General features: G+C 38.5%; 1 protein-coding gene across 1 annotated transcript in view; it reads left to right on the forward strand.

Annotated features, from left to right (window-relative positions):
- LOC149153464 (uncharacterized) overlaps positions 1-21,124 on the forward strand; it is a 371,159-nt gene extending 350,035 nt beyond the window's left edge. Inside the window, exon 6 of the mRNA XM_089440413.1 lies at positions 21,065-21,124. Coding sequence (XP_089296539.1) covers positions 21,065-21,109 — 45 coding nt within the window. The 3' untranslated portion in view covers positions 21,110-21,124. The remainder of the gene's footprint in view (positions 1-21,064) is intronic.
- The last annotated feature ends 6,178 nt before the right edge of the window (positions 21,125-27,302 follow it).

Below are 27,302 nucleotides of genomic sequence, written 5' to 3' on the forward strand. Positions count from 1 at the left end.
ATGAATGACATTTTCAAGACTCAACATACCCCCCAACTGAAGCTATTGCATGTCCTCATGCAATATATATTACATTAACTCTTTTGATCCTTGAGCTTTGGCTTAACTTTGCATGATATCATTTGATAACTTCATATTTCTGCAAAGTGTTTCACTTGAATTGCAACATGGTTGGTTCTTGTGTTACAACCATTTTTTTTTTTTTTTGCCTTCTATTTTGATCTTTGAACTTTGCATAATGATATTTTGAATATTGTTGCAAAGTATATCTTTATTGGATTGCATGATGGTTGGTTCTTGTGTGACAACCATGATTTTGTTTGTATCCAATTTATCCTTTAAGCACTTTTTCAAAAGCCATTGTATGCTCATAATAGCAATGTAATAATTAATATATGTTGGAAGTATGTGAGCTCCTGAATATGATATGGACATGGCAAGATATGAATATGAATGTATTCCCCCCCCCCCCCAACTGATGGTATTGGTAATTTTATGAAATGAGGAAGAGAAATGTTTTTCCAACAATTATCATTCTAGCTTTTTATGGAATTCTATGGTCAAAAGTTAGAAAATGCCGTACCTTCACTTATCCTTTGGAATGGATGAGTTGTATGTGTAGTGGCTGAAAATTTCTGATCATATTCTTCTTCAAGTGGCTGAACAAGAGGAGTCATGGATAGAGAGATAAGATGACTTTTTATTGCTTCTACTAAAACTTGCTGAATCTGCTCCAAAATGCTGAAAATAATAGTCTTCATGTCTTCAAAACTCATTGGCACAATTCCTACTATGTGAAAAGATGTTCTGATGTCGAACATAGTAGGAAATTGTTGGCTTAGTGGCCATTAATGGATGCCACTAGTCAACACGAGAACTCTCACCATTGATTACAATGAGAGTCAAGATGCCCAAACACATCTTGCTAGGTACGAATGAATTTGCTGATGTCGAGTCACCTAGAAGATCTAACGAACAAGGGACATTAATGTATTCCCATTGTTTGTCAGCATGAGGACTTGCCATTAAGGCATGCAAGCCTCAAGGTGTTTTTACAAAGAACTTAGACTCAAAGGACTATGGACTCAATAATTTGCATTGAAGCAGGGCTTATTTGCGGAATGAAAATGACAAGAAATGGAAGATGAAAATGGAAGATGGCAATGGAGAGTAGAAATGGTAATGGGCAATAAGCATATGAATGAGCCTCTTGCTTTTATTTGTGGGTTATGAATGGACAAAAAGAGATGGAAAGTGTATGTGAATGTAAGTGGAAAGTATGGAGTGGAATGAGGTGAATGGTTTATTATGAAGTATGGATGTGATGGATGGATGTGATGGAGACAATAGTATCTGAAAGTTTTTCAAGTGTTTGGATCTGATTTTGCATCAGCATATTTCCTCTTTGTTGTTGATCATCCTCTTATGAAACAAATTGGTCTGTTAGAGAGACACCATTCTCTTGTAGTCATTTGTCCTTCCTCCTGAAACCTGCAAAAAAAACTAATACTTCTTCTGCAATAGAATGTAAGATTATCAAAGGAGAGAGGTGATCAATCTCTCTAGTTATGATATTTACACACAAAACTAAGAATTTGTATTAATGAAACAAGTTCTCAAAGGAAAAATCAAAAGAATTTATACCTGCTTTGAAATTGGTGCCCAAGTTGAATGTTGCTTCTTTTCAGCAATTTATTTCATTATTTGCCATTTCAAACTCTAATGATGGATTTCTCATTGTGTAGATCTTGTTGAGATCTTTCCAACGCTACTTAAATCATCAAAATCTGATTTTGCATGAGAAAGATAGGCTGATTTGAACAATGAGGTTTTTCTGGCTACGGAATTAGACTTTAGCTGCGGAATGTGCACGGTTCTGTAGCTACAATCTTGGATACAAAGTTAGCCATTCATTTTTCATTATCAATCCAAAATTAATCAATACCTTCAGAAAAGTGAGCAAAATAGCTTATTCATTTCATTGATTCAAAATTATTATTTTTTCTTGACATGCAGTGACTCAGCGTGTGGCGACTCAGTGTGGCGACTTAGTGATAACACACAATTTGACTTCCCTTTGACCGGGGTCTTTTTCATCAAATTTGATCGAATGAATAGGACACCATCCATGTACCAACATTCCCCCAGCTACCCATGTGACTTGTTTTGCTTGATGACACCTGCAACCTAGAGTTTAACAAAACAGCTGCGGAAAGTTGGGCCAGCTGCGGAAAGTTGAGCTAGCTGCAGAAAGTTGAGCCAGCTGCGGAAAGTTAAGCTAACTGAAACAGTCAACCATCAGTTTTACGCATATTTTGGATTTTTTTTCAAGCATAGCTTTTTTTTTCTCTTCCGCACTTTCCTGTGGAGTTTCTGTAACCTTAAAAGCGAGTGATTCATCTTTAAAACAGAGGTTTTTAGTTGAAACAAAACCAATCAAAAAGATATTGATCCCTTCTCTAATTGAAAATGCCAGTGTTACTACACAATAAGCCCCAGGCTTCCCATACAGACAACAGATAAAATCTGATAAATAGTCAATGATACTAAGGTCGTGCTCAATAATAACATAATTGTTTGGCCTGAGCAGGGACTGGACTATTTGTGCAGCTTTATGCTGTAACAATACGTTGTTTTGAACCAAAGTATGCAATTGTAACTCGCTGTAATTTTCCACCAGAAAAGATTTACTATATTAATTTTTCAATTTGAAGTGGTTTCATGACATCAGATGTGAATTGAGTGTGCGTATATGAATCACGGTTTTTTTTTTTTTTTTGTGCAATAAATGCCTAACAGTTGACTAGAACTTCCATTGATTTTCTACGGTTTGTATGACACATTGGTTTCAAGATTCTCCACATCTGCATTGTCTACAAGAACTGGTTTCAGCACGCGTATAAACATTGGCTTCCCTATTCCATTTTCTCCCAACATTTAACCGGATGTAATGGAACAGGTACAGATGGGTGGCAGTGACTTCATGGGGTTTAATGACAGAGAGTCGTGTTCAATTGGAATACGTCTCTAAACAGGTGTGAGTTTACTAAGATGGAAGGTGTGTAATCAGGTTTTAGATGCCAGCATACAATTGATTCCCAATTAGAATTCCCTTCCTCAGGCACGCTGAATTCAACCACACATCAAACTATCAGTTAATTAACTCAAATTCCGTTTTTCTTCACGCGGCGGCAAAAAAGAGGCTCCAAAGAACCGAGGATTTCTCCCAGACCGCCACAAATTTCTTCAAACGGTTTCTGGGTTATCTAACTAACCCACCTAGCAAAAAAACCCATGTTTTAGTTTTTTAAAATTCGTCTCCATTTGGGCAAATCGAACGTTTAAAATATGACGTTTTTCTGTGTTTACGTTTTTCTGAGTTATTATGTTCACTGTTCTGCATTCGGCCTGCAAATTTTTCAATTTAGTGGTCGGATGCATTCTCATACACCACATCGCATTCTTTGGAAGACACGGCAGAGGCACTTAATACCCCTTTGAAGCATGACGCTTATTCAGTGATCGAGCTTTTGTTGCATGAACAGGGATGCCTCTTGTAAATACGGTGGTATCCATACCTTGGTTTTGTAGCATGATTCTCCATATTTGATCGTCCACACTTCTATTTTTAAACCACCTTTCACCTTGTTGAGGTAGGCTTGTGGCAGCTGCTATTGTGGCCTCAGTCACTGTAAACTTCAAGTCTCCAATCTCTACTGTTTGTCCATCAAAAGACCGTGCAAAGGCTTTAGTCACTTCCTTGTTATGGCCTTTAAACTTTTGGATAAATCGTAGCCACCTGGCTTTCTTCAGCAATTCCTTAGTTTGAGGATAACCCTCCAAGTATTTCGGTCCTTTCAATAATTTCCCCATCCTCTGTTTTAAATTCCAACTGCTGCTTCTATTTTTTTATTTTTTTTTAACAAATGTTCTTGCAGGTTTGTTTCAGGGCCAATGCTTGGTCAGGGAGGCGGATTTTTATTGAAGCCACAGTGAAAACTAGGAATGGAGATAGCCATAGATTGCTTTTCTCTTTTTTTTCTTCTCTGAAATTGTAAAATTTTATAAAAAGGATTAATGATTTTCAATTTCAAGCAGCAAATACTTCAAGAAAAACATGCTAAAAACAGGACTTTGACTGAGGTCCTAGGCTGGTTTTTCATCGATCTGAGCTGGGTGACTAGGATAGGATCCATGTCGGGACAATTTTGAAGATGCCCATGTGGTCGGTTTTTTCATTGAATGCTTGTAACCTGCTAAACCATGAAACAGCTGCGGAATTCTCAGCTAGCTGCGGAATCAGGGCAGTTTCCGCAGCTAAGTTGCAAAACCTTATTAAAACAGGATACAGTGTTTTGAAGACCACTACAAAGCATAACCAGACAATTTTGGACAATTTGAACCTATCAAAGCAGTTGAGTTTCATTTTTTCATCATTTTTTTTTTATTGAATCAATTGAAATGTTGAAGTTTATTTTGTCTCCTTTTTTTTCTTTTTTTACATAATAATTCTTTTTCTGATCCTCCAGATCACACAAAGTGCAAGAGGAGAGCATACTCAAGAATTATTAACTTTTTTTTTTTTACATAACAATCATTTTTCTGATCCTCCAGATCACACAAAGTGCAGGAGGAGAGCATACTCAAGAATTGTTAATTTTTTTTTCAGATGTAAGAAATAAGGTCTCCTAATTACACTTCCCCGGCAACGGCGCCAAAATGTCTAGTCAATTTAATGTCTTAAATTGCTCTACATAAATTATCAATCCGGGTATCGTAAACTGATGAAGTGTGGTGCACCATATGTGCTTAGTTAACCTTTCTCTTACTTCGTTGTTTTATAGTTTATGTTGTTTTTGGGGTTTTGTTCTTGTTGGTTTTCTAAAGTGTTTAATGCAAATGGAAATCCTATTCTAAGGTCTTAAGAATACTTTTAAAGAACAAGTATGGATAAAGATTTCAAGACAAGGCCTATGTCCCTAATGGTAACTTCCAAAACTTAGCACTTCAAAAGAACTTAAAACATGTTATTGATGGAATTAGTATTTAAACAAAAGTGTAAATATACAGCTAGTTCAATCAAAATAAAATGCAATAACCAAACAATGAGCTAGTGACTATGAGACCCAGTGTCCTTGCTGCTTCAGCAGAAGGACAAGATGATTCTATCATGTCATTAGTCATTAAAAGGCTATGTGCATCACTAATATACAATCAAAATAGAATGCAACAACCAAACAATGAGCTAGTGACTATGAGACCCAGTATCCTTGTTGCTTCAGCAGAAAGACAAGATGATTCTATCATGTCATTAGTCATTAAAAGGCTATGTGCATCACTAATCTACAATCAAAATAGAATGCAACAACCAAACAATGAGCTAGTGACTATGAGACCCAGTATCCTTGCTGCTTCAGCAGAAGGACAAGATGATTCTATCATGTCATTAGTCATTAAAAGGCTATGTGCATCACTAATCTACAATCAACCGGTTGAACACACTTGCATGAATTAAAATTGCATGAATGAAAAATCTAATCTATCAAACTTGAAAGCAATCAAATAACATAATGAAATCAAAGCAAAATTGAACACACTTGCATGAATTAAAATTGCATGAATGAAAAATCTAATCTATCAAACTTGAAAGCAATCAAATAACATAATGAAATCAAAGCAATATTTACAAAATGAAATCTACTCTACCTTACATTCTAATATGCTCCATGACATCTACTTCACATCTCCTTCCATGTTGAGAACATCAAAGCTTTATTCAAATTCTTCAAAATTACAAAGTACAACAAAGCTCTCCAAAGCTTTCAAAAGCCATCAAGGAAGAACTACAAACTCACAAGCTAAAAAGACTTAAGAACTCCAAACTCTAAGCTAAAGAGGACTAACAAATGAAGGAGATAGATCTCCTATTTATACAAAAAGATGAGAGCCATCTCATTAATGAGAATCCATAAATCTCTCCCTCTACCTCTAGAGTCCTAATCAAAATAGGAACTGATAAGACACGTCTTCTTAGAGTTACAATACAATTAGGAGATGTGACACATATCCTCATGAACCCGTGATTCTTTCCACTCAAATTCGAATTTGGCCTTGGGGTGCCACATAAGGGTCTTCTAGAAGCCTCCTTTCAACCTACACATGTCAACAATCTCAACCCATTTGTTAGGTATAAGCATATGCACATTATTTTCTAATGTTTAACCACAAATTCACTTAAAAGGCTTAGAAATAATAAAGATTGGAAAAACATAAAGGTGGCCCAATGATGATGAAAGTGGGATGAATGTGGTGACATAGTAGTGAAATGGAGGTGATATAATGGACATAATAGTGAAAGTGTAATGGAAATGAATGACAGTTTCAAGACTCAACATGTATTTCGATATTTTCCATAGGAAACTGCAAGTAATTTGTTTAAAGGAGTTTAACAAATAGGAGAAATATCATCAGTTGCTGTAGTAGGGATTCCGGGTTTAGGAATTTTCACACCCATTTCTCCGTGAACATGCCTCAAACCTGTGCGAGCCAAAACAAGAAAAATAATAGAAGAATGATCCATGATGATGTCTAAATCAGGTAGAGGTTGTTGGCATTATTGCCATTGATGGCAAAAGAGCAGTAGTAAGGCAAGGAAGGCAAAAGACCAGCAACGACAAAGGAGAAGAAGCAAGGAACAACAAAGGAGCAGCAACAAGCATGTATGTTTGTGATCAATGCAAAGAAGCAGTAATGGTGTGATGGCAAAAGAGCAGATGGAAAAGGAGCAACAAAGAAGCAACAAGGTGATGTTGATGAACTAATGAAGTGAGATGTTGTGATGCAAGGCAAAGGAAAGACTCCATGATAGCAAAGGAAAAACTCCATGAAAGCAAAAAAAGGACAAGAGTCAAGGATGTTGAGGCAATGGCATGAAGAAAATATGGCTTTGATCATATAGATGGCTTTGGAGAGTGAATGGTGCATACATATGCTTGCATTGCTTTCATATGTTGTGTGCATATTGTTTACATTGGAGAGTGTTTGCACTATGTGCATATGTTGTGATGTGATAATGTTGCTTTTGGAATTAGGTTGATATTGGTGAACCTAATCATTATAGATGGATGAAATAATATGTGGTGGAGTACTTATCTATGTTCTAATATTCACAATATGAAGAGGTTGAAACGAATGAGTGGAAGGAAAAGAGTCAAGCTTGTTGACTTCATATTCTTATGTGGAATACAAACAACCAACAATCTATCTTTATAAAAGATGTGATTTTGGAGGGCAGTTTTGTGTGTTAGAGAGTTAGAGAGCATGTGAGGGCTGATTGTTTGTGAATTACCTGGCACACATAAAGCTGATGTGAACCAGATTTGAAGGGAAGAAGAGGCACAGATAAAGATGGAGGTATGCAAAATTGATGACCAGGTGAACCAACATGTTGTTTTCATTTTGTATGAGGGAATTGTGGTCTCCTTTCAAGTTGTGGCTCGATAAATATCCAGTTGGAGCTGATTGAGGTAGGATCCTCCTATGGATTGTAGCCTACAGAAAACAAATAGGAGTTGGAGCTTACTTGCATGTTGTAGCTTGCAAAAAAATTGAGGTAGTAGCCTCCTGTAGGTTGGAGCCTACAAAAAATCAGATCTAAGAAGGGAGCAGGAGCTTGCCTTTGCATCACAACAATAACAAAATTGTGGTTTTCTCCCTTTATGGGTTTCCACTTATATTTGGTGTCCATGTGTGTAGCTATTATGTGTTGATGTGATGTTTTTGGTTTACTTATTACTTTTTGTTTGCATATTAAATCTGCTAGTCATTATATGTCAATCTGCTCATTTAATGGTTTAGTTAATGAGTTTAAAGAAAATCAAATTAATGTCAATGAATGTACTAAACTGATTCACCCCCCCTCTTAGTTTAGTCAAGTTTTCATCAATTGGTATTAGAGCCGGTTCTTTGGTGTAAGCCTAATAGCTTGAAGGTAGACCTAATTGAGTCATGGACTATCAAAGTGTATTTATGCTAAGTGCAACAAACTTTCATGAATGGAAAGATAAGGTAAAATTTGAACTGATAGCTTGTGGTCTTGGTATATGGAAGCTAGTATGTGATGGTTACTATAAAGACTCTTCCTTTGTGCAAGAACAACAGTGGAATGCTAAGGAAAAATGTGTAATGTATAACAATCTTCACAATCAATATCTTGATATTGTTATAGACTTAATATCTGCAAAATAAATTTGGGATAGGTTGCAACTTATGCATGAAGGAAGTACAAGTAGCAACAGTACAGAAAAGGAGAAGAAAAAGAAGAAGAAGAAAAAGGGTTCTCCAAAGGAAAGCATCCAGTCTGATGAGACTTCTGCTAGTGTTAGTGTATTTGATTTCCATTCGGAAAACACAAATGAAAAGTTAACTGAACATCAAGTTATTCTTGACTCAATCCCGATTGAAATAGATAGATTGAAGAATGAAAACAAAGACCTGAAGAAACTTTTGTAGATATGTGATGAGAGAAAGTATGAGTACAAGAAAGAAATGTTAATTTTTCATAGGGCTATATTGTTCTTTTCTTTGATAATTGTATTTCTTCATTAACACATTAAGTTCACCCTAAAACATCATAACATTATTCAGATTTACATCATTATTCATTATCATATGCGACTATGTAGAAAGAACAATATCATCATCATCGATGCAATGGAACATAAAGGAACAATAGAAGAAAAGCATTCACACATAGAGACACCAGGATTGGTCAGAGACCAGGGAAAAACCCACTATGGGGAAACCCTTGCAAATTCTTCTTCTTAGATTGTCATCAAATAATTCAGCAAAAGAGAGTACAATGATCCATATCTTCATCTATGCAACTAACCAACAAAACAACTACAACATCCATGAAATGAACCCAACAATGTATATGCTCAAAACTCTAATTCTGAAGACTGTAATGAACTGTCACTGTCTGCAGTCAACTACTAAACCCTGCGATCACTGAGCGAAATCTTCGGAAGACTGAGATTTCATCTTTTAGATCCTGGTCGCACAAAGGAGGTGTCATGCGAGCGACTATAACTTTCCTAGTCGCTCCCTTAAGCCTGGCATGCGAGCAACTGGGATTAGATCTGGACTGTGGAAACCCTAAACCCCTAGTCACATGGATGAAGAGTTTTTCCGTGTGTCTGGAAGGCTCCAGTCACACGGATGAGCTTCTGTGTGTGTGACTACAGTCGAATCCTTCTTGTTCTATGCCTGCGACTGGGGCCCAAAACCCTAAATCAGAGATGTGAGCTTCGGACCTTGCAATTCATGGACGAGCCTTAGCCAAGCCAAAAACGAAGATAGAAGAGTGTTTCATGATTGTGTCCAAATGAGGTAGAGGTCACTTGTATTTATATAGCCTTCCAAGAGGGTCCACTTTGCTTTAGGGCCGACCTTATCAAATATGAACATTTGGGTTTTTATTCATAAATACACTTTTCCTTATCTGATTTGAGTGATCTTTAGGTTGATTTTGGTCCTTTCGAAAAGAGGAATTTAATGCAATTATTATCTCCATCATATGAGCTATCCAAAGTGGAATTTGACTGCAGTTGCATATTTTTAACACTCCCTCTCAACTATGGAGAATTCCTCCTATCAATATCTGTACATAGCTCAATATCTCATCCTGACATCATATGTCCTATCTCAAGTATCCCATAATCTCGAATCATCAATGTTCATCTCAATTCATCTCTTGCTCATTCCTTCTTATCTCTTGATTGTCCCTGCTCATATGCTGAATATTCTCGAATCTAGAAGAAGAATTTGTCATTGGAGGGGAGCCTAAGCTACCACCCTCTATTCATCAGGCTACTACCCGAAATCTCTGTCAGCGCGCTACTACCCAAAAATATTGACGGGAAGTCAGATCTACGACCCGCATCATCATTAAAGAGCATATCATCAGGGAGCACATCTCAACCTGGAACCACATCGGGGAGCTCAATCTCAACCCAAAATCTCATGGGGGAGCTACTACTACGACCCCATATCGAGCAATAGGTGATATAGGGGAGCTACTACTCAACCCATCCTATTGCCTACTGATCTTCCCAACAATGACCCTCAATAGTCATGTGGTAGAACACCTGCATCATAATACGAGCTTGGATAAGATACCTGACTTACCAAGAGGTAAGGATCACATGCCTCCAAGCCTCCTCAACCTGTTGGCCAGATGGGGAGGGACAATCCCAATAAGCCCTGCTTGTGGGTATGATGCCAACTGGGGTATACTCTGCAAAGACCAAGATAGGGTGAGCTACTACTCCAACCCTATGGGTAACAGATAGGGGTGATACCCTATTGTCCAGAGTTCCCTCAACCCCAGGAGCCCTCTATCTCAATTCCACACCCTGGGAGCTCAAACAGGGGAGGAAGAGCTGGCTTAGTGTTCTCGATCAGTCCTGCTCTCTATAGATCAGAAACATATCATTGTGCTCATATCTGGTAATCATCATATCTCAATAGCAACTGTCTCCTGTTCATACAGGACATCAAATCAAATATCATATTAGAACATAAATAATTATATATATCACAAAAAGGATACCATATTCGTCCTCCCTCTCAAGGAGGTGCTAATCACAAGCCTGAGATTGTCTCATACAACAACACTGTCTCAATATATGAAGGTATCTCATTCCTAGCTATATGTGGGATTCTTTGCCAATCGATTCCCACTTTTTGTCATCATAATGTATCCATGTCATATCCAGATCTTGCTCAGATGACTCTCCAAGGAGCTTCTTCATCCTGTCACATGGCTAGTCATGCTAGTAACATCGTACTCAACCTCGATCGTGCTATGGACCTCTCATCCAAGATATCATGACAGATCTCATACTAAGGCAACATCCAAATGTGCTCATCTCATCAATAACAATCCTAATCATCATCAATACACTCAAGTAGTCACATATCACAGGAGGATCGTCCCATGCAAGTAATTTTTAAGGATGCTAGGAAACAACTCAATGTGAATGAAGCGGCTCAATCATGAATCGACTTAGGTTCTATGCACATCATGTATATATACAGATGGATGTTCAAAATGGAACATCAATGCTTCAATCAATTGTCAGTTGCCAAGTCAAGTTCAACAATATCTCTTCACAACTTCTTGAAATTCAATCAGAGTGTCCAAGGATTTGCATTTCCACTTTCCAATACTTCTTCAATAGCTTCGCAATATAGATTTTCTTTTCCAAACTTCAGAAATCGATTCATCATGCCATGATTTAGTATTTCGAGCTTCAGAAGCCATCTCCCTCTTACTTAGATCATCAGAGGTTTATTTCCTGTCAAGAGTAGACCATCAGTATATAAAACCAAAATCAAAGTCGTACCTTGGAACACTTCTGAAGTAGAGGTTTGGATCAACACATCATCTTGGCTTCACGAGATAACTGTCAATGCGGACGTATTTGGATCGAGGAGCTCGCTTCATAAACTAATATGCTCAGACTCACAATATTGTACAATCAACTAAGTCAGCTTATGGAAGTTTAGATGCAAGATCAGAACCAATATCAAGATCATCATGATATCACTGTATCAAATTATTTAGACCAGGTGACAGATAGAGCTCTCATCAAGTCATGACTTCATCTATTATCATGCCAACAAGTTGTCATAAGAAATATCAATCCAAATTTCATCAAGTCATCCTCATGATCATAATATAAGTCACTAGATGCAAATGCATACACCAAGGATAAGTCATGCAGGTTCCAACCATTCATGGAGATAGCTTCATGTTGAATCACAACTGTCAATACTTCAACCAATGTGCTAAGAACAAGGAGGCCAATACAAAACCATTATCGAATACCAATATTAGTCATTGGAAGTTCATATATCATTCTCATCAAGGCAAATCATCAGTCGTCAAATCAAATCATTAGTCATCAGGTCAAATCCCAAATTTGCTATCATAGAGAGATCTATAGTCCAGAACATATCTCAACATCAAGTCAAAGTTCTAAGTCATTATCAAGCATCATGTCAAAACTCCAAACACTGCTCATCTATATCAATCGGGAAAATCATGTCAAACTCTTGTAGCACAAACTTTAAACATAATGACATATTTGTATGCATGTCCTGGTCACTTCCAAACACAATTTCAATATATATATTCTTATTATAGCAAACATTCAAAATTTCCAGCTCACAGATCTTCTTGATGTCTGCTCCACATTTGTAGGATTGACATCCTTTAGGTGAACATCTGATTTCATGCACAAAACTTCATTTTTGTGTCCAACAGGCATAGTCACACCCATATGTCTCCCCTGCAAGCGGTTGGGAGACTACAGTCGCACCCTTGACCTTACTTTCATGCGGTTGAAAGGCTACAGTCGCACCTATGAACCTGATTCCATGCAACTGAGGTTTAGGGTAAGGGAAAACTCTTTCTTCTCAGATCAAAACTTTGCTGCAGATCAACAATGTCAGATATTTGTCTATTCATGCCCATAAATCATACTTCAACAATAAAGAATATACATATAATGTAAATGACAATAGGAGAAGAGATCTTATGGAGAGATTCTCCCTCTAAATGGGAATCCACTTCAGTCATCTTCATTCATGCCATCAACCTGTCTATAATACTGTCATACATCAGCAGATCTGTTAGATCATAAATTCAGACACATTCATCATGGTCATATATGTTAGCATTAGCTACTTCACCATTACATCATGACATCAATCTTTCATCAAGGGTTAGTGTCAAATAGCTAATAGGAGCATACTTCAAGAGTCATGATCACAACATTACTTCTTTGTCACGTAACTCAATCCATCAAGTCAGGGCATTCAATTTTACCATATGCCATAATTACTAAGCACATCAAAGCATAACCATGGTCAACAAAAAGATCTTGAATATCAATCTCATTGTTACACTTCTATCATCATGGTTACCATGCATTTCACAAACAATATCAATAGTACCAAGTTACCATCTACTAGAATCAAGGTGCTAGCCTTTTATGGAATCAAGATATCCAAAAATGATAGATGATAAAGTATACCAATATATCAAAGATCAATATTAAGTAGCCTCATAGAATCAAGAAGTTCATTATGTAAGATACTTGTTCAACATCAAGTGCACCATTTCATCATAAGAATCATGAATTCAAATCACTTTCATATGCATGCATGAACCATTTGAGAAGGAGACATTCTCATCATACCTTAGGGCTTACCTTGCCATTATAGCTGAAACATAACATTGAAACAATATACCATGCATACCTTGTAGTATTCAAATACCTGTGCATCCTTTTATTTGACATAGGCAACATGTAGCACTTAGTCATCTTTTCATCAAGTGCCTCCTTACCTTTTCCAGCTCTAGCTTTTCTTTCTTGCATCTCAAATGATCCTCAAGAAGGATCCTCTTATTACATCTCATCAAGGAGGTTAGAAACATCCAAATACTCAAATATACATGCAGGAAGTATAAGTAATGATCAAAACAATAATCAAATCTATAAGTCTAAACAAAAGTAAAGACATAAAGGAGCATCATAAGTCAAGAGATACTTATCTTCAATGAGAGGTGATCCTCTCCCTCTTGAACCAACCTTCAAGAGCCATCATTGTCCATTGTCCATATAACAATGTTGCCTTCAATATTTCAACCAACTTTATCAACTAGGCCTACTAAAGACTATCCCATCTAGGGCTTCATCAAATCTATCACAAGTGCTTGAGCATCTTCACATTGACCATGCTAGATTTCATATCTCATATCCTTTCCATAAACTAGGGTTTCTATCAAACCCTAATACACAAATTTCCTAAAGTTATCTTCAAACCCTAGAATTCTTTAGGTCTCCTCCATCTTCTTTTGCTTGCATTAAATGTGTCTCCATGGGGGTGATCTCCATGACTTTTCTGCAGGCTAACTCTGAAACCATGTTAATTTTTCATAGGTCTATATTGTTCTTTTCTTTGATAATTGCATTTCTGATTAACACATTAAGTTCACCCCAAAACATCATAACATTATTCTGATTTACATCATTATTCATCATCATATGAAACTATGTAGAAAGAACAATATCATCATCATCAATGCAGCGGAACATAAAGGAACAATAGAAGAAAAGCACTCACACATAGATCTAGTGTCCCTCTTCTTTCCTCCTGCTTTCCTTGCAATGCCTCCTATAATTTATGTTTTGCAGCCTTCACCTCCTTTTTCAAGGTGAGATGTTGCCTATACATGTTCTTGAGCTGTCTATGTAAGGGCAAAGTTCTCTTCAACATATATTTAGCTTTATACAATGCTGGCCCACAACTATTCAGGTGATCATGTATCTTCTGTTTAGCCCTTTCATCTTGTTCTCTAAGCCTGATGATTTCATCTTGAGCTTTCCTTAGCTACTTCCTTAGCCTATGGAAAGTGTGTTGTCCTTCATCCAACTCAGTCTTCTTCTTCTCTTGCATTGACTTTCCTTTCATCAGACTTTCTTTCTGTAGCTCCAATTTCCTAGCTGAAGATCTAGTTACAGGGATTCTTGATTGTGAGGTCTCTAGCTCTTGGATGTCCTTTGTTTATGCTTTTCCTTTACCTTTGGATCTGGTGGCAAGTGAAGTGGTTTTAGTCACTGGTTCTGCTTCATTAACTTTAGATGCCTTTTCCAAAATATTCTTCTTCAACTCCCTATTATCATGTTGAGCTGAGCAATGACTAAATGAGCCCTTTTTAACTGTTCTTGTAGTTCCATAATCTCTTTATCCCTGTCATCAATGTTTTCTGATATGGTGCCTTGAAATTCAGTAGGTTGTTTAGGTATTTGCTCCATGGATAACCTTTTTGCAGTAGCTCTTGTGTGTGGTTTCTTGGAAACTTCCACCACCTCAAGGGAAAAATGAAGCTTTTTTGCCTGTTTTCCTGCCAGATTGGTCAACTGAGGTCTATGGCCTTTTGATTGAGCTTTCTACTACTGGTTGAACATCCTTTGCCACTGATGAGGGTGTATCATTTTTGCTCCAAGGACTATCTGAAAGTTCAGCTGTCAACTTGGATGAATCCAAAAATGCTTGCCATGACTATTTTCTCTTTCTCAGTTCTTCCATCAATAACAATTTGATGAAGGAAAAATGAAAGAGACTGGGCTCCAGTTGACTCTTCTTACCTTGAACCTTATCTGCCATTTTACCAATGCTCTTAAACAAGTAAAAAGATAGATTTAAAGGGCTTTTACCTGTAAAATGCATCAACATTCTGAATTGGTACTGATAAACCCTCCCAAATCTGCCTTCACAAGTGAAGTATCTTTGAATCACCTTGAGTAATTTGCTGTAAGGTTCAAGAAGATATTCTCTTGGCACAATAGCCCCATATTCTTTGTTTTTATACTTTGGCTTCAGAAAATATTTGTAATTGACCATATCTAAAGGCATGCCCTTGAACCATTGTTCTCCATGCAAAGGGATCTCTGTAGCAGCTGAGATAGTAACCTCTAAAACTGGGAAACTCAATTCTCCAACCTTGGCTTCCACACCAGTGAAGTTTAAGGCAAATTCTTTGGTAACCTGAACATTGTAACCTTGTATCTTTTCACAAAACTTGATGCAACCAGTCTGCTCAAATGAAACCCTAATAGTTGGATTTGAATTCACCATGGTAAGGTCTTGAGGCTCAAATTAGACTATGTCACCCCCTCTGTACCTCTTCTTCTTGTCTGGTGTTGTCATGACTCACAATGAAAAACTTCTAGGGTTTCAAAATGCAATGACAATGCTCAACATCTTAGCGCAACAAGAATGCAACAACAGTAGAATTAGGGTTTAGGTGATGGTTTTTGGCAAGATTTTGAATGGTAAACTCTTGTGTTTAAAAGCTCAAACTACACAAATTTAAGTCATAAGCAAAAACGCAACAACAATTTGTTTTTGTGCGCAACAAATTACAAAAACACAAGCACAATGAGGAAAGCACAACAAGTGGAAGATTCTGAGGGTTGAAAGGCCACTTAGGTGCTCTCCCCGACTGTTAAAGGTGAATTAGACCACATACAACATGAATTATTGCAGAAAAGAGAGACTTGAAACCTGAATGCGGTTGTGATAGCAAGAAAACCCTCGATTTGCAGCAGCGCAGCGGATCCCTTACAATGAAAACGCAACAACTCTCGTTTGATCTCCAGGGCAACTGAGGAGGATAAGTATCATGCTCGATGGATTTTTGAAGGCTAGAACATGTCTTTATAATCCTCCATGCGGTGCACTACTCCCTTTAACTTCAATGTTGACTTTTCAAATCAAATTATTCAAGCGCAACACAAAAGAGAAGTGCAACAACCACTCATGATTACAAGGATATGACATACTATCTGATTTAACCATGCAACTAATTGAAAAGACACCACTAACTTGTCCCAATGATGAGAAACCAAATCCATTATTTACCTTTATCCATGATTAGATGACACATTAACCCTAGACTTACTAAACCTAGACCTTTTAAGAAATTAATAACTTGATTTCTTTCACCACTCAAAACTTTAGTATATCCTATCCTAAACTGACACCAAGACTTGATCTCTATGAGATCATAGCAACACTTTACAAATTGACCAGAATAATAAAAAGACAAAACTTGACTCTGATTACTATAAAATAAGACACTAACATTGGCTCCAATAGGGATGACATCCTCCCTGTGAGGTGCCAAAGAACACCATAGACTAGTAGCTTAATCCATTGGGCTTTATTGACTCTATACTTGACTCATGATTAACTAGAACTGACCATGAGTTTTTACATTCTGAAAATTGGTAGTAGTTCATCAAAATCTTAGGGCTTTCTCCTCGGGCTTCAAATTCGGGTGACAGCTACCCACACCTGCAATACTAGAAATTTGAATGGCTATATACAATGGAGTGATCAAAACCAACTGATTTTAGGCAAAATAATGTTTGAGAAACCTTCCATTTACAGGCCCTCCAGCAAGAAATTCTCCTGTCAAATCCTGCAACAAATATGCATTATTCCCATGGAAAGCTGCAATCTTGAATGGTCCCTTCCAAAGATTTTCAAATTTCCCATGTTTTCCTTTGTCTTCATTCCGAGCATCCCACTTCAGAACCAAGTCACCAACCTGAAAATCTTTAGCCTTTGTTCTTCGATAAAAAATCTTCTTAATTTTATCCTGGATTGCTTGGGTATTGTTATATACTTCCTCTCTTGTTTGCTGCAATTGAATCATCTGATTTATTCTTCTTTGCAAGTCATTTGGCTCTACATCTACTTCCTGCAACAACTTCATCACTGGAATTCCCAAGGAAGTAGGAAAAATAACATCTGTCCCATATACCAATTGAAATGGTGACATACTGATTGACTTCTTAGTGTTTACTCTATCAACCAGTGTATTTTAGATCGGCCTTCCTAACCGATAACCGGTCAAACCGGTCGGTCAACAAGGCCACCAGTTGGAACCGACTGAAAAACCTAGTTAGGAAGGCAATGTGGTAGATTTTTGGCCCTAACCGGTCCTAACCACTCGGTTTAGGACGGAACTACAAACCGGCCGGTCAGCAAGGCCACCAGTTGGAACCGGCTGAAAAACCCGGTTAGGAAGGCAATGTGGTAGACTTTTGGCCCTAACCAGTCCTAAAGCAACCGGTTACTATATAATGTTTATGGGAATGAGCTAGGTTTGTTCAACTAACATCAAACTTTCTAGATGTGCAGCTAGTAGAGGTTGTGACTCAAATGAAACAAGCTTGAGTTGGAATCAACATCCATTGCCACTTAAAGTCCACCTACATCTTGAAATAACTACATTTTACCTACAAGCTCCTTGTTTCACATTAGATCTTTAGCTTGTGTTGTTTAAAGCCTTTTTGGCATTGAGTTTATGACTTGTGAAATTTGTGGAGTGTTGCTAAGCCTTAATTTTCCATCTACTAGTCCCTCTTTTATCTTCACCTCAAGTCTTTTGTTGAAGTTTTCAAGTTTTGACACACCTCCTCGAAAGTTACTCTCATTGTGACACTTTTCATGTCACTTAAACTTAGAACTTTCTAGTCGCAACAACATTCACTAATTTTTGGCAAGCTTCCATCTTTGTAATATGGCATGCATCATCAAAGCTTTTAACCTTTTAATACTTATGACAAGGTGAAAATCTCCTAGACTTTGAACCTTTTAAGCCTGTGTCATTTGATCAACTGCCTCTATCTTTTGATTTTTTGTATCAACCTATGGCACAAAGTTTGCAAGTTTTGAAGTTCAAAGTTACCACAACACGTTGCACAATGATGTACCTTTGGGTATCAATAAAGGTGCAATAAGACCATAAGAGCCACAAAGCAAAAGAAACAAGTTTGGAACTTTCAATAATGTGCATTAGATCACATGTAAATGAAAGATTGAAAACTCCAATCCTTATGATAGGGAGCAAAAGGAAAAGAATTTGCAAATGTTGCATTTTGCAAGCTACTTAAACTTTCAAAAAATCTCAACCTCACAAGAAAGTAAAACTTCAATATCAAGTAAATTGCAACAAGGAAAAGGGCTTATCATGATAAGTTGTAAATGAAAGTGACATGTCGCAAACATCATAATGACTGAAAGATTCAACTCACGCAACAAGACACATAAGAACGACTGAAAGATTCAACTCACACAACAACACACATAAGACGGATCAATAGCGATGCGCCACATCACAAGTTGCAGATCAGGTTGAGGCATCCTCAGACTCTGAACCAGATGATGTCTATGTAGCTCCTAATGATGATCCTGTGTCTAGTAGTGGTGATGAACTTGATGATTGATCATGTGTACACTGTAGACTTGTAGTAGGCCAATGGCCTCATAGCTTGCAGCATTGTTTTTGGACTTTATAGGCCATTTAGAGCCTCATTGCTTATGTATTTTACTATTTTGTCGATGATATGTATTGCACTCAGTGCCATTTTGATATATTCACCTTTACGTGGTATATAAATGAGCAAACTTTGCATATTTTGTCTCTATTGGCTCGGAATCACGGTTTTAAATCTTAAAAATAGTTTTGTTTCATTAAAAATTAATTATTTAATGTATTTTTCTAAAACCGGTTCGTTTAGACCTAACCAGTCCCGGTTAGACCAGTTCCGGTTGGTAAACCAGTTCATTAGGTGGACCGGTCCGGTCACCGGTTCTGGTTTTAAAAACATTGCTATCAACCCATAGTGCATAGATCAACTTCTTTATAATGTTCATGAAACTCTTATTTGAAGACTGAACTAAACCATTACCCTATGGGTAATATGCAGTGGAGTGATTGAGTACAATATGATATTTATGACAAAATTCAATCATCTTTTTGGACTTGAAAGCAACAACATTGTCAGTTATTATTCTACAAGGACAACCAAATCTTGAGAGAATATTACCTTCCAGAAACTGAATGATGATCTAATCTGTTGCTTGGTTGGTTGGTATTTCTTCTATCCACTTTGTAAAGTAGTTCATGGCTGTCAGAATCCATTTATGCTGAGCTGAAGATGATGGATGGATTTCCCCAATGAAATCCAGACCCCACTGCTGGAATGGTGCTTCAACTGTAATTGGTTTCAGGGGTAGGGGCAAAAGCTTTTTTTTACCTTCAAAAATTTGACATTCATGACAACTTGAGACTTTTTTATAAACATCAACAAACAAGGTTGGCCAATAAAAACCAGCCCTCAAAATTTTGTTAGCTGTAGCTTTCCAAAAATGATGGCCTCCACAATCCCCCTTGTGAAATTCTTCCATGACCTTTTGTGCTTCATCCTCCAATAAGCAATTCAACAAGACACCTCCTGAGTCTTTCCAATACAAGAATTGATTTAAAATGCAAAATTTCACAGCCTTTAGTTTCAGAAATCTTGCCTTTGTTTTTGTCATTTCTAGAGGAGCTTGTAAGTGTTGTAAGACATAAACTATATCAACATACCATGGAGAGGAAAGAAAATTTTCAGATACCTGTTGAGAAGCTTCTGAATTATTGTCATCTAACAAACCAGCCATGAGATTAATGTCTAATACATTCATATTTGAATCAGCCATCAATTTTGCCAATCCTTGACCCTTTACCAACTTGGTAGGCTTGATCTCCACATCATACTCAAGAATAGTTGCTATCCATCTGCCTCTTCTACCTTCAGGATCAGGTTGGGTTAGAATATCTTTCACAACAACATTTGGGACATAAGCAATCACATGTGAATGAAGTACATAGACTCTAAAATATTTCAAGGCTTTAACCAATGCATAAGCTTGCTTTTCCATAATATTGTACTTAAGAGAAGAATCTCTCAAACCCTGCTAAAGAAAGCTATTGGTTGTTCATTACCTTGCTGATTTTTCTGCATTAAGACTGCTGCAATTGTATGTTCTGATGCAAAAGAGAATATGATAAAGTCTTTAGTATAATTTGGACTAGTTAAGATAGGAGCATTAGCCAAGGCTAGTTTTACCTCATCAAAAGACTTCTTTGTTTCAATTGTCCACCTGATTTCACTTTCCTTTTTCAACATATTGGTCAAGAACCTTATAATTTTTGCTAGGTTTGGAATGAACCTTCTCAAAAAATTAACTCTTCCCAAAAATGACTGAACTTCTTTCTTATTCCTTGGAATGTCAATTTTCTGGATTGCAGCAACCTTGTTAGGATCAATTTTAATTCCATCCTTTGAGATTATATGCCCCAGTAATTTGCCTTCCTCCATTGCAAAATTTGACTTCTTTGGATTTAAAGATATACCAAATTTTCTGCACTTGTCAAAAACCTGTTTTAGATGTTGCAAATGATCAGAATCAGATTTTGAAAATACAGTGATATCATCAAGGTAAACTACAATGAACTTATCCTTTTCATCAGCAAATGCAATATCCATGGCCCTTTGAAAGGTAGCCCCTGCATTCATCAACCCAAAGGGCATTTTTGCATACATAAAAGTTCCCCATGGTGTAATAAAAGTTGTTTTTTCCTGGTCATCAGGGTGCACCAAGATCTGATTGTAACTCGAGAAACCATCAAGCGTAAACATCCTCTGAGATCCAACCACCTTTTGCAGTATATGGTCCATCTTGGGTAAAGGATAGTTATCTTTAAGAGATACTTTGTTGAGGTTTTTGAATTCAACATGAAGTCTTAATTTGCTAGTATTTTTTCTCACAAGGACCAAATTAGCAAGCCATTTTGAAAATCTTAAAGGAACAATAATTTTGGCATTAAACAATTTTCTCACTTCTTTTTCAATAAGAGGAAGCAACAAGGGATTGATTCTTCTTAGTTTTTTCTTAAAAGGCTTCTGATCCTGCTTAATTGGAATTGTATGTTGGATAATGCTCTTATCATACACTTTGATGTCTTCATATCCCCAAGCAAAACTATCTGAATATTGCTTCATAAGATCAAGGTACTTCTATTTATCTTCATAGGTCAAAGATTTGGAAGGCTTGACAATTTTAGGCTTATGTTCTGTTCCTAAATGGCAGTCCTCTACTTCAGCTTCAGTGTTGATTTAGGGTAGCATCGAATGTGCTCTAGCCATGAAAATTGGTGGAGAGGCTAAAGCACATGAGATCTCCAAGACCCATAAATGGTTTGGAAAAATTGTACCTAGTTTGGGAGATGGTAAAATAATTAATATTTTTAATGGAGTTCCTAATTCTAAACTTAGGAAAAATAAAATATTAATGGGTATTAATATAAAACTGGGTTAAAAGGTTCCAAAAGTCATGGATCAAGCCAAATTTAATCTTAGTCGTTGATTAGAGATTTAATCTCGGTCGTTGAAGGACCAACAAGAAAAGTATAAGAAGAGGCTTGAGGGTTAATTGGCGAATACACCAGAGTGATCAATCATTCATTTTGCTAGAGCGGGGATTCTAAGCAAAAATGAATCAATGATCAACAGCGAGGGGCAGTGAGTACGAGGCAGAGAGGAAGAGAAAATACTGGGAGACCAGCTCAGGAGCCGAGAGAAGGAGAGAAACAGTCAGTCTAGGCTATGCAGAGCCCAACAGAGGTAGCATAGAGCCCAGTGGGATTGCGTCATCCATGCAGAGGGTAGAGGGAGTGACGCAAAGGGTCCCAGAGGCTGCGTAGTGCCTCAGAGGGCTGATGCAGAGGATCTTGGGGTTGACGCAGGTTAGCAGGACGCTGACGCAGTGGCCAGAAGGGCCAGCGCTGAGCTTCAGTTGTGCTAGAGAGGGTTTCGTGGGACAGGGTTTCTGAATACCTGTTTCCAAATATAGAGGTATTGTTGTCCTGTATTTTTCTCTGTCAGGTGAGCCAGTTAGGCACCCAGTTGTACTCAGATAGATTGCATAATAATATAACCCTTTGAATAGTTGCACCGGTTTTCTTGCATTGGGTTTTTCCGGGGACATTTGTCCAAAAATAATGGTGTCACTTGTGTGCTTGTTTTCTTTCAATTGATGATCTGTAGATGTTGTGACTGTATTGTGTTTATTTCGGTATTTAAATGTATTAAATAACTTGTTCGAATTTAAACAAGTAGAAGAAATAAACCAACAAAATACAGATTAATTTTCTAACGGATAGACTTAGAAAATTCAACATGGTATCAGAGGGTGGTTGCAAATCACAGGAAAACTGAAGGCATCAGCTTAGTAGAGCATTTGCAGCAGATTCAACTGTCCCGAGTGACAGAGCTGATCCTTGCAGAAAGCGACAGAGGAAGGAGTGACGCAGAGGGACTGTGTCATCAATCTGGGCCAGAGAGAGGCAGTGCAGAGGCTGAGGAGGGTAGAAACAGGGTCACGCAGAGCCACGCAGAGGCCATGTGGGCTGACGCAATTGGCTGAGGGAGTTGTTTTGCTGGTGTCGGGATTGCGTAGAGCCAAGAGGCTCAATCCTTTAGTTGTTGGGGCATAGGAGGCTGTGGGTAGTTTGCGGAGCGAAGCTGGTCGGGTACTGTGGTTAGAACAATACCTAACAGGGCAAGACCAAGGTAGAGGAAGTTGCTGCCAAGGCAGATTTCTAGCCATGGAATCCGGATCAGTGTTGCAGTTGCAAAGATGATCGGAGAGGGGCAACTTGACGTTGGCAGAAGGATTTCGAGGAGGGAAATCGGGATGCAGAGGGAGTCCAAAAGAGAACTTCCGGACGGGAAGTAGAGGGACTCGGAGGAGTCGAACCGAGAACTTCCAGACGGGAAGTAGAGAGACTTAGCAGGAGTCGAAGCGAGAACTTCCGAGCGGGAAGTAGGGAGGATTCAATAGAAAAGAGCAGAGAGATGGCCATGAATGGTCTGAGAGATCAGGATAGGCTAGATGGAGTGTCCAACTTTGTGGTCTGGAAGGCCAAGATCTTGTCCATTCTAGACAGACATCGCATCAAGGGCTTTGCCTTGAGAACTATGGCTATCCCAATTGACCCAGTAGCAAATGATAGGTATGAGGCAATGGCTAAGGCAAAGCGCATCATCCTTGATGGGGTCAAGGATCATGTGGTACCACATATTGCCGAGAAGGAAACGACAAAGGAGATGTGGGACGCTTTGAAGACATTGTACCAGCATACTTTCGTGTAGAGGAAGATGCTCCTGGAGAGTCAGCTAAGGTCATATCAGATGCAGAAGGGAGAGCAGATAGATGTCTTCCTCACTCGGTTGAAGGAGATCCGTGACCAACTAACTTCCATAGGGGCCACGCTGGATGAGGAATTGATGGTGAGGACCGCACTTAATGCAGTCTTCGAGGATTGGGAGATATTTGTCCAAAGCATACTTGGTAGGACGAGTCTTCCAAATTGGAAAGAATTGTGGGTGGCTCTTTGCCAAGAAGAGATCAAACGGCCGACCAAGGTGGGGAGTAGCGGCAAAGGGGTCAGGACCAAGAAGGAAGAGGAAGAGGATGCGGCTCTAGGATCTGCGAGAAAGCAATGGAAGAGGAAGAAGAAGGACCTCTCCAAGATCAAGTGCTTCCATTGTCGGGAATTGGGTCACTATGCGAACTAGTGTCCGAGGAAGAAGAGTAAGGGAGAGGCTTTTGACTCGAAGGTAGCGCCAGCGAGGGCGGAGAAATAAGTCGAGGAGGATGACGATTGTGGCATGAGTGCTCATGTGCCACTTGAGAAGAAGTGGGGAGACATCGAGCTGTAGTCAAGAGGACTATAGGTGATGAGGGGTAGGATCCTTGAGGTACCCAACCTCTTGGATTATACCTTGCTACGGGAGCCCCGAAGAGGAGTAGCAAGACTGGCGGATGTCGGTAGAGACGGATGCAGATGAAGTGGCAGAGAGTGCTACAGTGCAGGAGTCCCCGGGCAGTGCGAGGCTAGCAGGCTGCAAATAGTGCGAGAGGCACGGGAGTGTTGTACTAGTGCAGGATGACACAGAGAGGTATGCAACAGTGTGAGATACAGGGAGTTGTTGCAGTAGCATAGAGGTCAGTAGAGGGAGCACTTGTGAGTGGCAGAGGGAGCTTCAGCATTAGGAGTGTTTCTAGCCTGACAAGGATGTCAGAAGTTGGGTGGATTAGTTACTTACTATTTCTCAATAACTGAGTTGTAGTGCTGTCGCATGATGAGAGGGGGATGCAGTGTTGGGAGGATGGACCAGCAACAACACAGATGCAGAGGGAGCTGCCGTACAGATGCAGTAGTGGTAGTGGGAGAGGCATGGGCAACAGTACAAGATGCAGCAGTGCAGAGGATGTTGGGCAGGGAGGCCTAGCATTAGCACAGGTACCGGTACCAGATAATTAGAGTGATGCTCAGTGAGGAGTATTACTAGAGCACAGTCCTCGCTAAGAGGGAGTGTTGATTTAGGGTAGCATCGGATGTGCTCTAGCCATGAAAATTGGTGGAGAAGTTAAAGCACATGAGATCTCCAAGACCCATAAATGGTTTGGACAGATTGTACCCAGTTTGGGAGATATTAAAATAATTAATATTTTTAATAGAGTTTCTAAGTCTGAACTTAGGAAAAGTAAAATATTAATGGGTATTGATATAAAATTGGGTTAGAAGGTTCCAAAAGTCATGGATCAAGCCAAATCTAATCTTAGCTGTTGATTAGGGATTTAATCTCGGCCGTTGAAGGACCAACGCGAAAAGTATAAGAAGAGGCTTGAGGGTCAGTTGGAGAATACACTAGAGTGATCAGTCATTCATTTTTCTAGAGCGAGGTTGCTAAGAAAAGTTGAATCAGTGATCAGCAATGAGGGGCAGTGAGTACAAGGCAGAGAGGAAGAGACAATACTAGGAGACCAGCGCAGAAGTGAGAGAGCGAGAGCAACAGTCAGTCCAGGCTACACAGAGCCTAATAGAGGTAGCGTAGAGCCCAGTGGGACTACGTCATCCACACAGAGGGTAGAGGGACGCAAAGGGTACCAGAGGCTACGCAGTGCCTCAGAGGGCTAACGTAGAGGGTCCTGGGGGTGACGCAGGTCAGCAAGAGGCTGACGCAGTGGCCAGAAGGGCTAGCACTGAGCTTTAATTATGCCGGAGAGGGTTTTGTGGGACAGGTTTTTTGAATACCTGTTTCCGAATATAGAGGTATTGTTGCCATGTATTTTTCTTGTCGGGTGAGCCGGTTAGGCACCCAGTTGTACTCAGATAGACTGCATAATAATATAACCCTCTGAATAGCTGCACCGATTTTCCCGCATTGGGTTTTTTCAGGGACATTTATATTAAAAATAACGGTGTCACTTGTGTGCTTGTTTTCTTTTAGTTGATGATCTGTAAATGTTGTGACTGTATTGTGTTTATTTCAGTATTTAAATGTATTAAATAACTTGTTCGAATTTAACAAGTAGAAGAAATAAACCAACAGAATACAGATTAATTTTCTAACGGATAGACTTAGAAAATTCAACATTGAGTGGGAATTACTTTGGGGTTATTAGCTACATCATTTTGATCAAATAACTTCTCAAGAGGGACCAAACCTTTTGGTATTACATTATTCTTCAATTGTATGACCTCAAGAACTTCTACTTGATTTTCAAAACCATTTGAATATGAACCAAGCACCCGCTGTTCATCCTCATCAAAGCAATTTTCTTCATTGTGTGCAAGTTGGAAAATTCCTCAGACATTTGCAAAAAACTATTAAGCTGCTTGTCATCTTCAAACACTTACTAATATTTTACATTGTCAGGGATTGCTGGTCTATGTTTGACTTCTATTTCATACATCCTATTAGGATAGATAGGAATCTTAAACACACTAGCTGAAGTGGCCAATGCATCAACTATCATATTCTATCCTCTAGGAATTAAAGATAAATTATATTTTGAGAAAAGTTGCAGCAATTCTAGGACAACATTCCTATAGGACCTCATCCTTGGGTGTTTAGTCTGATACACACCTTTGATTTGATTGATAATCAGCTCGAATCCCCATGCACTGAAATCCTTTTTGCCTCCAAATCTTTCAAAACATGCAATCCCAAAATCAGTGCTTCATACTCGGCCACATTCTTTGTACAATCAAAGGCTAGCTTGAAAGAACATAGTTTTGACTTGTCCATATTTGGGCTGACTATCATCACACCAGCTCCAACCTCTTCTTTGCTCACTTCTCCATCAAAATCCATGTTCGAAAGGCCATCGTCTTCATCTTTGTGCTCTGATTTATTTTCCTACAATTCACCTTCTTTCTCCTCTAATAGGTTGACCCTGTTTTGACTTTCTTCCTCCAAACACAAGTCATTATACAATATGAAAGAATCCATATCAGAATGAACTGAGTAAATAGGATGATTAGTAGGCCTTTCCTTGCTACTTGCCATGTATGTCATCAAGGTTTCTCTGTACAATCTCCTTGGCTACCCAAAAACAGGAATGGTGGCATATGACATATCCATCTGGATTCTGGAAAGTGCCTTTCAATTTTGCAGCTCACGACCTTGATAAAAGCATACCAAACTTCAGAGGAATATCAGCAACAACTATATCCATCACTACACTCTTTGCTAGAATTTGAGTGAGAGAGACAACCAAATCCTTAATTAAACCCAAACACTTCACTTTACTTGAATCTAAGGAAAATAGGTCTTTATATGGCCTAGTTATGTCCAAACCAAGTTTCTCCATGATAACCTTTCACATTAGGTTATGTGATGCACTTGAGTCTAACATTGCATTATGTAAAATCAGATCATGTACATTCAAGCTAACATAGAAAGGTGGGACATCTCCATCTGGAACATCTTCTTCAACTTTCAGACCAAATAGGATTGCAGGATGGTCATCATTCA

The sequence above is a fragment of the Pinus tabuliformis genome, chromosome 9, assembly GCF_031772625.1.
Source record: "Pinus tabuliformis cultivar Carrire ecotype Pingquan chromosome 9, CPIR1, whole genome shotgun sequence".
In the NCBI taxonomy this organism is placed as follows: Eukaryota; Viridiplantae; Streptophyta; class Pinopsida; order Pinales; family Pinaceae; genus Pinus; species Pinus tabuliformis.